The 14,511-nt window shown below is 41.4% G+C and overlaps 2 protein-coding genes across 18 annotated transcripts in view; one reads left to right on the plus strand and one right to left on the minus strand.

Moving 5' to 3' along the window:
* Positions 1-5,223, plus strand: part of ERP44 (endoplasmic reticulum protein 44) — a 55,424-nt gene extending 50,201 nt beyond the window's left edge. Inside the window, exons 11-12 of the mRNA XM_035550609.2 lie at positions 2,046-2,148; positions 4,629-5,223. Coding sequence (XP_035406502.1) covers positions 2,046-2,148; positions 4,629-4,730 — 205 coding nt within the window. The 3' untranslated portion in view covers positions 4,731-5,223. The remainder of the gene's footprint in view (positions 1-2,045; positions 2,149-4,628) is intronic.
* Positions 2,831-14,511, minus strand: part of STX17 (syntaxin 17) — a 37,985-nt gene continuing 26,304 nt past the window's right edge. For 16 of the 17 annotated variants that reach the window (XM_050709207.1, XM_050709204.1, XM_050709203.1 and 13 more), the window contains 4 exons: positions 12,802-12,920; positions 12,667-12,717; positions 10,549-10,635; positions 6,947-9,839 (listed from right to left, as the gene is read on the minus strand). In XM_050709207.1, the coding sequence (XP_050565164.1) occupies positions 9,600-9,839; positions 10,549-10,635; positions 12,667-12,717; positions 12,802-12,920 (497 nt within the window). In that variant the 3' untranslated portion in view covers positions 6,947-9,599. Of the gene's footprint in view, positions 2,956-6,946; positions 9,840-10,548; positions 10,636-12,666; positions 12,718-12,801; positions 12,921-14,511 lie in introns of those variants that run through there. The other variant, XM_035550617.2, reaches the window with a different exon arrangement.

Consider the following 14,511-nt stretch of genomic DNA (forward strand, 5'->3'; position numbering starts at 1 on the left):
AAGCCAAGGATTCAAAGCTCAGATTTAACATGCAATGTCAGCATAACCTTGTCTAATTCTGCCATTCCAGCAGGCATTTTTCTACCTGAAATGTTTATGTTTGGAAGGAGAGTTCAAACCCACCTTTTCCCCATAATTCTCCACAAGCTAAAAGTGTAGTCCTTCGATTTTTTTTTTTGTAATACTAACTGCAGTAGTGCTTTTCAAATATCTAAAGCTATGCATGTTGAAAATCATAGTGATTATTTTTCTCCTCCTGTTTCTTTGGAAGAAGATCATGTTCACTGCACGTGTCAATGCTTTAAAAAAAAAAAAAGTGTGATTTGCATTTTTAAAGCGCTCTTTTCATTGTCACTTTGAAAACAGTCCTAAAATAAATCATTATCTCTTACAGAGGGGTAATAGAGATGTTTAATTTCGACTTTCACGTTATGTATTTTACACATTCTGTTTCTGTGAAACACTATCAAAATAATGACAGCTACTTGCCTGTTTGTATACCAGTTGTTACATACAAATGAAGATGAGAGAGATGTCAGGATTGGAGACAGTTGCTTGGTGATAAATAATTATTCAGTCTTGCTCTGGGAGATTGAGCTGGTACTTAGAAGTACGTAACAAACGGTTTGGAAATGAAGAGTGCTTGGAGATCATTTAAAATCTTAATGCTAAGACTCTTCTTCACCTGTGAGGATTTCTGCCATTTTAGTACATTTTTCTGGTCTTTTTTTTTTCCCAGACTTTTCTTTCTTGTAATCTCACTGCTGCCACCAACCCGTAGGGTTTGGATACCCATACTTTGATTTCCTCAACTGGTATTGCTGCTGTCCTCTTTAGAGAGTTGCGATTTGGAGAACAGCCACTTCAGAGGCAAATCAGACCTTCACGCAGCATGTCTTCCTCCTGCCTTGGCCACTTGGCCCTATTCAGCCTGCTGTTGCAGGTTGGAAGTGATAACAGGGACCGTTCAACAAATCAGCTGGAGTTTTTCAGAGAGAACTGGGGAGCTACAAGGGGCTGTAGGCACCAAATGCCCTTGCTGCATTAGGGGAGGAGAAGAGGTTGGAGAGGAATGTCGTCAGCAGCATGGCTGACCCGTAGGCTCCTAGGAGCCCAAGGAGCAGCGATCCTACTGTTTGTACAGCTGGGCTGAAATGAACACCCTTCTCTACCTCAGCGCTAATTCCTGATCCTGCCTGGGAAGGGAAGAGGTCCCTCAAAGTGCTACCGCTCGCTTACAGTTAGCGGCACTGCTGCGCTGATACCCTCCGACTCGACCTTAACGCTACTTTTTGTCCGTAGAGTTGAATAATGATCTGGAATACAGCTGGTAGCCAGCCTCACCCCACTTTGTCCCACTTTCCTAATTGGCCTAATGAAGGGCTCCCTACTAAACCTGTCTCCATCTTTTAGCTCCGTAAGCAATCTTTTGATTGCACGTGTGCTGCTCGTGTTGATTTTTTTAATCTCATCTTTGATGCTTATTAGATCAACTCCTCCTTTTAAGCTTTTTAGTCTCTTTGACATCTCGCAAATAAAATTGGATGCTGTAGTTTAGCACGTTTGCTGTGGGTGACAGTAGATGATTTCAGATTAGATTTAAATTGATATCCTCTTAGTGCTTATCTCTAGTGTATATGCAGTTACTCAGGCAGTAGAGAACCTTTCAGAGATGTTTTGTCAATACTGCTACCCAACTGTCATTTGTATCTGTAAACTGTGCACTTGGAGCCTGCTGTTCTCCCTTACATTATGGTTAGTGGGGAGCTGAAGTGAGTATACAATGAAGTTATTGGCTAGTACGACGCGGTGGGAGTTATTGAAAAGATGAAATACTTGCTGTGTTCTCGAGAGACAGTGGAAAGAAAAAGAAGCTGGTAGGATACCTTAACAAACCATTTGCTTTCTGTCCTCTATTAATCCCTTGAAAGTGAACATAGTGTGCCAGATGAACAGAAGTTGGCTACTCTAAACAGTACACTTTGTCTTCTGTGTTTGGACTTAACTTCTAATAAACATGTGGGTGTTTGTTTAATTTGTTCCAGAGTTCCAGGTAAACTGAAGCAATTTGTACTAGACTTGCATTCTGGAAAATTGCATAGAGAGTTTCATCACGGCCCTGATCCAACTGATGTAGCACCTGGTCAGGTAAGGATACACCAAACACATGTAATTTGGCCATTTAATGAAGACTGTTTTTTTTCCTTGTCATAGCTGTACTTTATTTCTGAAAGAGAAATCTGTTATAGAAACATAATGTTGCCATTTCTGCTTTGCTCTTTCTTTAAAAGCTTCTTTTGGTTAAAGGGACGGAGAGCATTAGAGGGAAATACACTACCTATCTTCCTTGTATAAAGGAAGGAGTGTAAGAATATCTGTTTTCTCCACTGAAAGATCCTGGTCTAGACAACTTTTTTGAGCTTATAAAGCTGCTCTTATGTTCTCATTTGATTTTCAGTAGGGAAAACTGATACTTATAGATATAAAACCATAAATGCATTGTAGCCCACGTAACGTACTGAGAGGGTGCTTCTAAGGGGAAACATCAGTTGTTGTATTTATTGACTTGTAGTCACCAATCCAAGCAGGAGGCAGATTATTAGAGCATCAACTAAGGAGTGATAAGTGGTAATGGGGCTTATTACTTTTATTAATACAGATAAAAAGTGGCATTAATAGTAGTCACAGACTGCATTTGTCAGTGCGGATTCCTTACTATTCTTCTTAAAGATGATTATATTTACATGCATGGCAGCCACTCCTGGGATCTCTTCAGGAACATAACTTCCAGATCCGTCTTCAGACAAAACTCGGCACCTCAGTGCTGAGCTTTAACCAGTAGGCAGAGAAGAAAGGACTTTTCTAGCTCTGATTTCCTCAGCTCAGCCCAGTCTGTGTCTTACTCAGTCTTGGGTCTCCATGATGCACCCCTCTGCTCATGCACTTGGTGTCATGCTGGGAAATGCAAATATAAGTCTGTCAGGCAACCTTCTCGTTACCTCAGACTCTATCTAAAGAAATAATTGTTTTTATACAGTCATTTTGACATAGATGTTATATTGTCTAGCCGTCAAAGAGCCATGTTGGTCCCAGAGGAGACCCTTTCCCCTCGTATTGGGGTGCCTTGGGATAATGATGGGACAAGGGGGAATGGTCTTAAACTAAGAGGATAGATTTAGATTAGACGTTAGGAGGAAATTCTTCACTGTGAGGGTGGTGAGGCACTGGCACAGGTTGCCCAGAGGAGCTGTGGATGCCCCAGCCCTGGAAGTGTTCAAGGCCAGGCTGGATGGGGCTTTAGACAAACTGATCTAGTGGTTGGCGTCCCTGCCCATGGCAGGGGGTTGGAACTGGATGGTCTTAAAGGTCCCTTCCAACCCAAACAAATCTGTGATTCTACGAAAAGCCTGCAGATTTCTGAGTCAAGAATTGTTCCCAGCGCTCTGTGGGTGACTGGCCCCAAAGCAAGGTTGTGAGCAACTGGCCTCAGAACAGCAGCAGGCATTGGTGATGCTGAAATAAGCCGAGCCCCTTGCTGTTCTAACACCTTACCCATGCGTAGGCTGCTCAAGTAAACTCATAAATGGAAAGTAAGTTCAGGAACCAGGGGGATCCACAGCTGCAGTCACTGGAGAGGAGACACAGCACATTGGCTGTGGAATAGGAGAGAGTGCCTTGGGCAGGGAGAATGACTGCTTTTGACTGTGATGATTGGCTGTGGAAACACGAAGGCCGAATTTTCCCCATTAGTTCATTTAACTGGTAACTTCCAGTGTTTCCCAAGAATTCAGTGAGCAACTTGAATTCAGGTCAGTGGGAGGAGCTGGAGGAAATAGTGTCAAGCAGAGCAGGAGACTGAGGCGCAGGCTGCTCAGTCGGCTTGGGGCTAGGCATACTTCGAGGCCAGTACAACGTGGAGCAAGTTTGGCCAGGGAGGGAGGAAGCCTGCCGATTTCCTGGATTCTGCCGCACATCTGGGCAGAGGCTCGATGCCGAGAGCTGCACACTGGCTCTCGTGTGCGTTTTCCGAGGGAGAACAGGGACACGATCTAGTTTCCTAGCTTTGTTTACTTTCTCATCTTTATATGGCATCCTGCCATCTTGTGGAAGATGTGTATGCCTGTGCAATGGAAATAGTGGGTGGAAATTAAGCTGGAGCTTGCTCTCCTAAGTCATACATGTCCCCTGAGTTACATGTGGGTTTTTTTTGGTTTTTCACAGGAAATTACTTTTAAAATACTTTGGCAGAGATTGTACTTTTGCCCTGGTATCCAAAAATCAAACACAAACCAAAATACCTTCAAAGCAAGTAGCAGATACTCAAATAAATCTATAGTAGGGTGCATTTGAAAGACTTTTAAGTCACTTGTACAGAAACTTGTATGATGGTAGTTACCTTTCAGATCTGCTAACAAAAGAAATGTCCTTAACCGATGGCACTTAATATGTGTGTGGATGTGTATTTACCTACTTGGGACTTTTAGTATGTCCCCCGCTCGAAAAAAAGCTCAATTTGTGAGAATGCTGGCTATTTGTGCACTCCTCTAACTGTTAGAAGCTCATTTAATGGAGGCAATTGCTGATAAAAATGTGTAACGAGTGATTTTACGGTTTGTTCTGTTTTTCAGCCAATTCAGGATTTAGCAAGCAGCCCACCAGAGAGTTCATTCCAGAAGCTGGCACCCAGTGAACATAGGTACACCTTATTGAGGGAAAAAGATGAACTTTAAAAACTTGAAATGATCTTGCAAGCCTTTCAGACAGCAGCATTGACTTCTGTGTGGTGGAAATAGTAAACCTATATTTTCATAATTCTATGTGTATTTTTATTTTGAATAAACTGAAAAATAATTTTTTTCTCCCCAGGCTTGTAAATACATTTGTTTGGTGGGTCATTCTGTACAGCATCTTTCAAACAGTACGTTCCTAATGCTAGAGTAAAATACCAGAGACCCATCCAGACTCTTGATCTAACTCTGTTCTGTAAAACTTTTATAATCCAAATGAAGGTATCCTTGCCAGAGACATGCTGTTAACTTGCACTATCCCATTAAATAGGACTTTTGGGTTGTTTTCTGTGTAATCTTGGTAGTACGTGCTTTCTCTTCTTCTTCATGTGAACAGCTATCCTGGTAATCTCTTTCTTTGTCACATTTTTCTCCAACTTAAGAGGGTCTTCTATTCTGGATACTTGGGAAGGGAATAAATTAAAGTTTTACAGAATCTTGTGTGGTGCTTTACTGGGTCTAAATGTTTGAGCAATTAAACAATTCTGACTATTACCAGGTGAGGAAAGGAAAAGTTGTAATGATGATGGCTGTGTTTTGGATGGTAGGGCTGCACTGACCTGCTCCGGTTTCCTGGAATTACTGTGCTGTACACATAACTGTGTTACAGGAACACAAATGTTACAAACCCTTCAAAGTAGGAGAGGACTAGGAGTGCTCTGCTGTCTTTTGTTTTGTCAGTCTTAAATGTCTGATGTCTTAAATGACCTAACACTATGCAAGTGTTACAGCATTCCTGGCAGACGTTTGCCTGCTAAACAGCCATTCCACACTGTTTTACTCCTGTTGCCTTTTGCCTTATTTATTGCTTATTCTTGGATTCTTGCTCGGCTATTTGAGAAGAGCCACGTGGCCCTGTGCAGCTGTGCCAAAAGCTGATCCCCACAGAGCCTGCTCTGTGAAGCACCTCCAGCCTCAGGCACACAAGCTTTCCGGGGTGATTCTGAGGAGACGGGTGCTAGTGCTGACCAGCACTGAGATAAAGCTGAGCAGATGCAGAACTGGTAGCTAAAAGGGTAGTGCGAGGCTGTTTAAGAGCTCTTTTTTTCGTATGTTTCATTCCAAATGGAGCACTTGTGGCAGCTGACTCATACCACCTTCCCCTTGGAATCCAAAATGGCAGCAGGGGAAGGGTTTTAAGGCTGCCACTTGTTATCTGCTGCAGGCGCTGCTCCCAGAACTGAGTTGTTAGGGCATCTGAAATCATAGTCTATTCCCAGGTGGTGCCTTAAAGTGCTCATCTTACTCCTTTGAGTTTCCTGTTTTCCCTTCCGATTCTTACTTATGACTGCTGTTTGGTGGGAGACGACTGAACTTCTTCCTAGAGATGTTACTTCATCATGCAACCAGCGGTCCAAGGGCTGGTGCTTTCACCTGGTTAGGGAAGGATGTGCCACCTCCAGCCCCCTTTCTTAATCCACACTTGTTTTTCTGAGTAAGGCTTTGTTCCTAGAGCTGTGGCATCTCTGCGCCAGGTCGATAGAGAGATGCATCAGTTTTATGTCAGTCACTTCATTGTGTCTTTGTCGGAGTTGGACCAGATTCTCCTGGGTTCTCAATAAGCATTGACCTGGATGGACTACTGACTTCTAAGTGACTTTTCTATTTGCAAGCAGAAGGTTGAACAGCTGAAGTCTACTTACACTTAACGTGGTGGTCAGCATCACTTAAGCTTTTGAAGTATCCGATGATATGAGGAATTTAAGTAGGTAGAGCAAGCGTGTCATGCAGGGAGCGCTGGACAAAATGTGAGCTTTTCAAACTGAGCCCCTCAATTCCTGATCATCTGTGTCACTGGTCTTAACCCTTCAGTGCTCAGCTAACCTTTCCTTTAACTCTTCTCCGGGCTATCAGGGGAGTTTGTCAAACATTAGCGTTATCCCCACACAGAACAAAATCTTTCCAAGTTCTTTCTTTAATTAAACTCCAGGAGTTGATTTCTGTACCAGTTACTAGATGCCTGAGACACTTGAGGAACTCGTGTTAATTTTAGTCAATGTAAATATTTTAATAGCTGAAGTGTGTGTTTGGTAACTCAGTACAGGATTCCTAAATGTTAGTAACATAATGGTTTTAGTAATAGAAAATTGCTGAAGGATTAAGCTTTTAGATGCTGAAAGGAAATAAAAAGTGACGTTATAAATAAATGCTACACAGTCTGATAGGCAAAAACTTTTATTTGGTCTGAAAGAATTATGTATATTTTGCATATCTTCTGACTAACATCCCTAGCAATTTAGATGCTAGTTCTGTTACTCAGATGCCCAGATTTTTTCACATATGTAAATAACCCACCTATTTTAAAAATCATGGCTTAAATAACAGCCTCCCCAGTTTAGTGTGTACACAATGTTTTTAAATTGCTTCCTTAAAGACGCAAGGAGGAAGAATAGTTTTTGTGCTAGATCTTTTATGAGATGAGCCCATACTAAGCTGACTGTATAAGCTGTAGCAGTAGCTCGGCTCTGACTTTAGATTGTCCTGGCATTAAGTCCAGTTCAGGAGGAGAGAGTAGAGCCTGCAACATCTCTGATGTGGCTGCTGGCACATAAATGCACGTGGTTTAGCAATGTACTGTAGGAAAGCAGACCTGGTTTTTTTAAATCATACAAAGAATCAAACATAGTTTCTATTTAAGAACTTCTTCCTTAGTTTCTTCCTTTAACTGTAGAAACTACCAATCACAGGAATGAGCAGCCATAGGGTGAAGTTGTTACAGACTCGTTAAATGTATTTACATCCGAAGAAGACGCGTTTAAAGAAGAGGGTTTCTGCATGACAGGCGCAAATGAGCTGAATTACTTGGGTCATGTTTTCCACTCCAGCTGATTTTACAGATGTAGGCACTGCAGCTTTAACACGTGCAGTTTTGACAATGTTCGTGATTACTTGTGAAAACTATTTTTGTTACATTGCTTCCCTGAGCCTCGCTCCTACTTAAAATAGACACCATGCTCTGACTGATAACAATTTCAATCATATTTTAAAAGTAATACAGAACTGTTCAGAAAAAGGTACTTGTGCTGTAACTAACAGTTGCTTACCGTGTCCCTAGACATAAAAACCTATCATCTGTCATTAGCAGACGGTTCTTTCCAATGATGCTATCAAAGCAGTGGTTAAAAAAGGGAGCTTTTTCTAAAAGGTATGCTTCCTTGTACCATGTTCCCTGCTCGGGAACCTCAGCGCTGAACACTGACTTCAGTGTTCACCTAATAAAACAGGACTCGAGCAAGCTTGCCGCACTCAGGATGAACTGAACAATTTAAAAACGTAAAGCAGCAGCTTCCCAGCTCAACTTTCTGTTCCTCCTGACAGCAGCAGCAATAGTGTGGGAACCGTCCCGGAAGGATGGAGGTAGGACCACGTGCTGAACAGGAAGCTTAGGTGAAAATAAAAACGGTAGCACTCCTGTACTTAACAGCAGAAGTTACAGAAGCAAAGGGCTTCTTAAGCAGCAAAATAAGGAAGGTAAGGATAACGGGCATTTACTATAAACAGTACCTAGCCCTATGCAGGCTTCACAGTACAGCATGTCCCAAACTCTCAACTGAAAAGGCTGAGAGGCTGCCGTGCAGTGCAGGAGGGAGCAGAAGCCTCAGCAGTAAGCAGTCTGCAGGAGGTGCGCCGCTGACGTGAACAAGCACGGATTACTTATCGTGAAGCAAACAGTATCAGGTTGCCATTTTCAAACTAGTCCCAGGATCTGGTCAGCTGCCAGGGGCACCATTTAACAGGTAACTCGCGGGGCCTCGCTGCTTCACCACCCTCTCCCCTGGCACCTAATGGTACCTTTGAGGGATAAAATATGATTGAGGGAGCGGGCCCTGCTGCAGCACCGCCTTCCAGTGAAGCTACTTAGCTCTCCCACTGGAGTGCTGCCGGTGCCCGGCTATGAGAATCGAGAGCAGCATCTACTCAGGAGCACTCCTGCAGCAAGCCGAGGCTTCTGGCTCAGAATGGTTAGGGTTTGGCACTTCGTTCCGTCTGCAGTGCTCTTGAGATGTGCCAAGGAGCTGAAGAGCCATGGGAAATGAGTATTCTCTGATGGCAGTCCTCAAGGGTTGCTTCTGAGGCTAAGATTGAACTATGCTTTGAACAAATGGGGAGTTTACAAATTAAAAAAAACTAAATGAAAATGGGAAAAAACTAATGATGATGCTGATCTGAGTTGGCTGATTCAGACAGATGCTGGCTATACACACATTTTTTCTCCACATTGCTCACCCGCCATTTTAACCTTACTCGATAGCACCTAATGCTTCCCTGTGCAAGTTTTGAACAGGCACACACAGGAGGCGTTTGGGAATTCTGATAAAGGGAAGTAAATTTTGAAGTACTCTGAACATGAAAGATGGATGGGAGCTTATTTCCCTGTCTCTGGAGGACAGGCATTAGATTAAAATATAATTAATTACAATATAAGTTCCAGCTTCTGGGTGGTGTTCATGAGAAAGCACTAGGGTTTTCCAAGTCTCTCCCTCGGTACCGTTTGAAAGACATTTTGTGCAAATCAGCACGAAACACCTGTCATCCATCATTACGGCTGTGCATGTATCTCACCTAAGAATTCTGTAATTAGAAGAAGTTACCCAGGTAACTCTTAAAAGACTGATGCAACTTATCGCATCTGAAAAGAGGAAGCTCTGAAGTTCTGACGTTACCGTTTCCCCCCACCCACAATAACAGTACTTGCTGGCAAAATTTCACACAGGTTCACACAACCCAGCCTCATATTTAAAGTGTAAGGCTGCAAGTCTGTCATTAGCACGGCTACTATACTTTTGTTCCTAGTCGTGATGAACCTATACTTCAGCTGGATTTTTTGGCTCTTTGGCAAGAAAGCTCCGGACAGCTGGAAGAGACCTGATCAATCAGTTTTTGTTTTCTTCTCTGTATCAATTTTCCACCTGTGAAGCCCAAAATCCCACCACCAAGTGCAGCTGCAATTCCTGCCACTTTGAAGCCTGCAAGGAGCCCAATAGGACCCCCCACCACTCCCCCAATGACAGCACCTGCCACAGGCAGAGCTGCCAGCTTGTATTTCGCAGCCTGTAAAGAGAGAGGGAAAAAAAAAAAGAGTTAGGATACTTGCCTGTTGTGATGTGCATTTTCCCTTCACCTCTCTTGGCAATGAGTTGAATGCTCGGTGATAAATACACTTTACAAATTAGTATTTAAAAAAAAATGATCTACTATCCCACGTGTACGTACCAAAACCAATTCAAAAGAGAGCTCTCATGTATGCATTTGGGTACCAGATCTTTTGACATGCTACTGGCTGATTGCATATACTACTTATTACCTTATCTCCATCATTAAATCAAACGAGAAACTGAGAAAATGCTCAGACTTTTCAATAACACGCCTAAATACAGGCTTGTGGCTTATTAGGAACTCTCACTGACATATAAATTGAAATTGCATGCCATCATCAGCCTGTTGTCCTACATTCACTTGATTCTTGTGAGCCAATCGCTGAATGCTCTTGTCTTGCAGGTGCACCAAAGTAGCATCAGAATATCATCTAATGTGACTTGCAGAAAAAAAAAGAAAAAAAAAGGTATTTTCTAGTAGCCTGGATGTGATAGAAAATTACAAGAGATTGATTTTTTTTTCCCTGCTACCTGTGGGCCATTTCTTCCTTATTTCCTTAATTGCTGGCTCCCTCAGCATTAAAGACGGCAGATCAATGGGGTTAATACAGAGGATTGCTGGGAGGCAGAGTACCATTGATTCACCAGCAGGAGCAGATCCCTACCTTCCTCAAGTTTTTGGTTCCCTCTTCAGTATTCACAGCAGCGCTGTTGACATGGTCTTCAATCCTGTCAATCTTCTCCTGCTGAGACTAGATGCAAAGGAATTATGAGTGAGGTAGCCTGCTGGGAAGCAGCAGTGGGCCAATACACACCATTTTAATGCCTGTAATCATGGCCCCACAGCCGCTTTCATCTGCCACACACTGTAGCCATGCAGCCTTAATGGTGGTTCATTAATAGTATCTGATAAACTGTGCTGAAAATACAAACTTGCTTTAAAAAAAGCTTAACTATCAAGTAATAATACGGTGCGAATATTACACAACGTGTTGCTACTGTTAGAGAAAACAACCCATAACATATGATTTCTAAATCTTTCCTGTGAATAGATGAACTTGCATTCCAAAGGGCAAAACAATCCAAACTAGCATTTTCGTTTCCTGCTGAGCTTCATGTTCAAAAAAAAATTATATAGATAGCATTTATAAGATCAGTACCAATTCCAGCAAACAAAGCGGTATACAATACCAAGAAATCTAAATAAAAATCTTTAAGTATGACATTATAAAACAGCGACTTAACTTTACAAATATGATAGTGGCTACTGAAAATATTCTTGCTACTGCTCTATATGTCACTGTTCTTTCACTTTAAAAAAAATACTACATCCATCCTTTCTCTAAACGCAGTCAGATTCCCCTGCAGTTTCCCTCAGAAGACAGAGGGTTTTGTGGATTTCTTTGTTCTGATTTTAATCTCAGCAGCACTCAGGCTATTTTATGCTACAGAATAATGAGATGGCTAACGTTCACCTTCAATAAAAGGCATTCGGAACTTTTTCCTCTTTCTAATTCAGAAACTGCTGAGACCGGCTTTGGTATCTTCATCTACCATCTAATCCACGCCATCAAACACTCCAGACACTTGCTAGTATAGCTAATGTTGGTTCTGTGCAAAGCCCACTCCTGGAACAGGCTACTAAAAAAAAAAAATCTGTCCTTTTCCAGCCTAACCAATCTTGTATGTGAATTAGCACAGGTTCGGCAGAAAGGATAAAAGCTATCTCACCTATCCCACCTAACCCAACAGCAAGGAGATTACACGACTCTCCTAGCAGATGAGAACTGTCTGTTTAAATTCCTGTTAGCAAAGGAAGAATTAAACGTTGAGAACTAACTGGGGGTGACAAAGGTGCAAACCATTTGAAAGCCGTGTTTATAAAGGTAAGGAAAGGTTACTATAGTGGTGAGGGAATCTTCAGACTTTTCCTAGTACTCCCAGTTCAGAGATTAAAAGTTCCTGGAAAGCATCCAACCTGTGCAGTGAGGTCTGTTGAAGTCTGTCCTCATGATTACAATTAGAAATGTTAAGAATCAATTGGCACTGCAGTGTTTCCTCTGAGGTTCAGCGCATGGCAAGGGGCATTGGCTAGAACATCAGCTGTTGCTCCGGTGATGAGAATTTAGGAGTAATTACCCATCACTAGTGCTGAAATAAAAGAGTACCGTCTCCTCAGAATTTTACCTTGACAGATTCTGAATGAACAGGACAACCAGGAACGTATTTGTAGCAACAGCTCACTGAAGGAAGAGCTATTTGTTTTCTAACCATAACGGGCAGTTATGTGTGTTAAACTAACGCTTTTGAACATTTCTCTTCTGATACTACTTGAAAACCAAAAGAAAACCTTTCAATTTAGTGCTAGATAACTTGTAATAATTATATGGACCACCTACCACTTTGGAAAGCATCAAATGTTCAGGCTTTGAAACCAGAGGCACGTTTACCATGGGTCCCAAGCAGCAAAGACAGGAGCTTTGTGCAGGCACCTCAGCTAACTGTGGGGACACTGCTCTGCCTCCGCTCAGTGATGGGCATCTCCCTGAATTTCCTGACAGCAACTAGGATTTTGAACTCTCGATTTGTTTAATATTGGACTGAATAAATTCACTTAGTGTCATTCTGCTATTCTGTTGTTATCCAGAGACAGCTAGCTCGGTCTGGGTTCAGATTATGGACAGAAGTATTGCTCATCTTTTGTTTCCCATCTAGGTGTTATCCATTCACTCTTTATTTTTTACAAGTTTCTATCTAATAGAGAATGCAGAATTAATACTTACGTTGACTAACACAGAAAATTCAGTCACCAACTGGCTAAGCTGAATCAAGTCCTACAAATAAAAAAACAAATGTTATTTTGTAATAGTTGCTGAAAACAACAACATCAAGATAGCTGTAAGGGAGTTCCAGCATACCTCTTCTAAAGTTTCCCAGGACTCAGCTGCATTTTCATTCTGAGGTATTTCAGGAAGGGGAGAATACATCTGGATTAAACTTTGGGACCCATCCTTCACTTCCGTGTTATATAAAGTTTCTGAATGAAAAACATGACGTTTACAAATAAATGCACTTGGTCAGACTGCAGGTGATACAAGCAAGTTTTCTCACTCTTAACGTTTCTCATCAATAAATTGATATTTGATCTAATTCAAGCTTAACAACAGCCCTGAAAACTCTCACATTGGGAAAAGTCTCACTCACAGCACTACACAGTTTCTTAAAAGAAAATTATTACCAAAGAAACGGGTTCATTTCTAACAGCGCACTTTCACAATCGGTTCTGAGAATGAAGAAGAAATTGCACTGCTGAATTTAGGCCCAGTTAATTGCTTTTATATCAGCTGAGCTTTAAAAGTTTACAGAATAACACAGCTTGGGACAAAACCTTCATTTACATACAGTACATAAAAACACCTCACTTCCAAAGCTGGACAATTATTTATTTTATGATTGATTTTTATGCTACCAGTTAGATTGTCAGTCGTTTGGGTCTAAAAGTAGCCAGAGGAAAAAGTTCTTGAAGTAAAAGCAGTGAAATCTAGGCAATGTGCTGCCAAACGTTTAGTGCTCTGTCCCACTGCATAACAGTACTGCAAGGATGGCAAACATTTAAAGCTCAGCAGTGTAAAGGGGATATTCTTAAGCATCTTCCTTTCTAAATCAACTGGATTGAATGTAAAAGACTGTGGAAGAAAATGGGGAAAGCAGGTATAATGAACAGATACGCACATACCTCCTCCAGTCAAAGAGCCCTGTCTTGAGCCATTACGGCTGTAATGGACAAGTGAATATTTATAGACAAGTAATTCAGTGTTAATTAAGAATAACAAGTTTGGCTTATCATAAGCAAGGATTAAGGAATAGCTTGAGAGTATGAAAGGCAGGCTGGAGAATGTATGTATGTATGTAAACACGGTGCAAAGATCATGCTAATTTAGACAACTACAATTTCTGAAGGAAGACAGCTACTTTAATAGGACACTGATGTTTACTTTCTTGGGAGGTTAGTATCAAAGCTTAATGTAGGGAAGACTGGTTAGATAGTTCTAACAGTATTAAAGTGTAAATATTACATTGAAGTCTTCCTTAGAAACAATGAATGTGCCAAGGTACTGTAATAATATTATATGACTGTTACTGCAACAGATACAAACAATGGAAAATAAATTAATATTTCTTGATAAAAATTCAGTAATAGAGCATGCTTATTCATGGAATTAAGATAAAATAAAAATGATGCATTTTCATTACATTTGTCCATTTCTCAACATTTTTATTCTAGTATCTCAAAATAGAACAAGGACCAAAGCTTACTACTCTCAGATCAATACAGTTCTAACACTGAAGCCGATACTCAGCTATAGTTACTAAATACACAGAAAAGCAGAGCGACAAGGGTAGAGTAAGTGATGTAGTGTTTTATGTGGGCCTTGTTTTTCTTTCTAATTATCTTTACCCCTCTTCCTTTAAAAATCCAGACACGGAAGGCACTTTAGATTTTACAGTCACCACCTATTCTTCCAGAACATATTTTTGATCTGTAACATCAGATTAATTAGAGTCATAGAATCACAGAACATCCCGAGTGGGAAGGGACTCACAAGGATCACTGAGTCCAACTCCTG

Source organism: Cygnus atratus, chromosome 2 (genome assembly GCF_013377495.2).
Source record: "Cygnus atratus isolate AKBS03 ecotype Queensland, Australia chromosome 2, CAtr_DNAZoo_HiC_assembly, whole genome shotgun sequence".
NCBI lineage: Eukaryota > Metazoa > Chordata > Aves > Anseriformes > Anatidae > Cygnus > Cygnus atratus.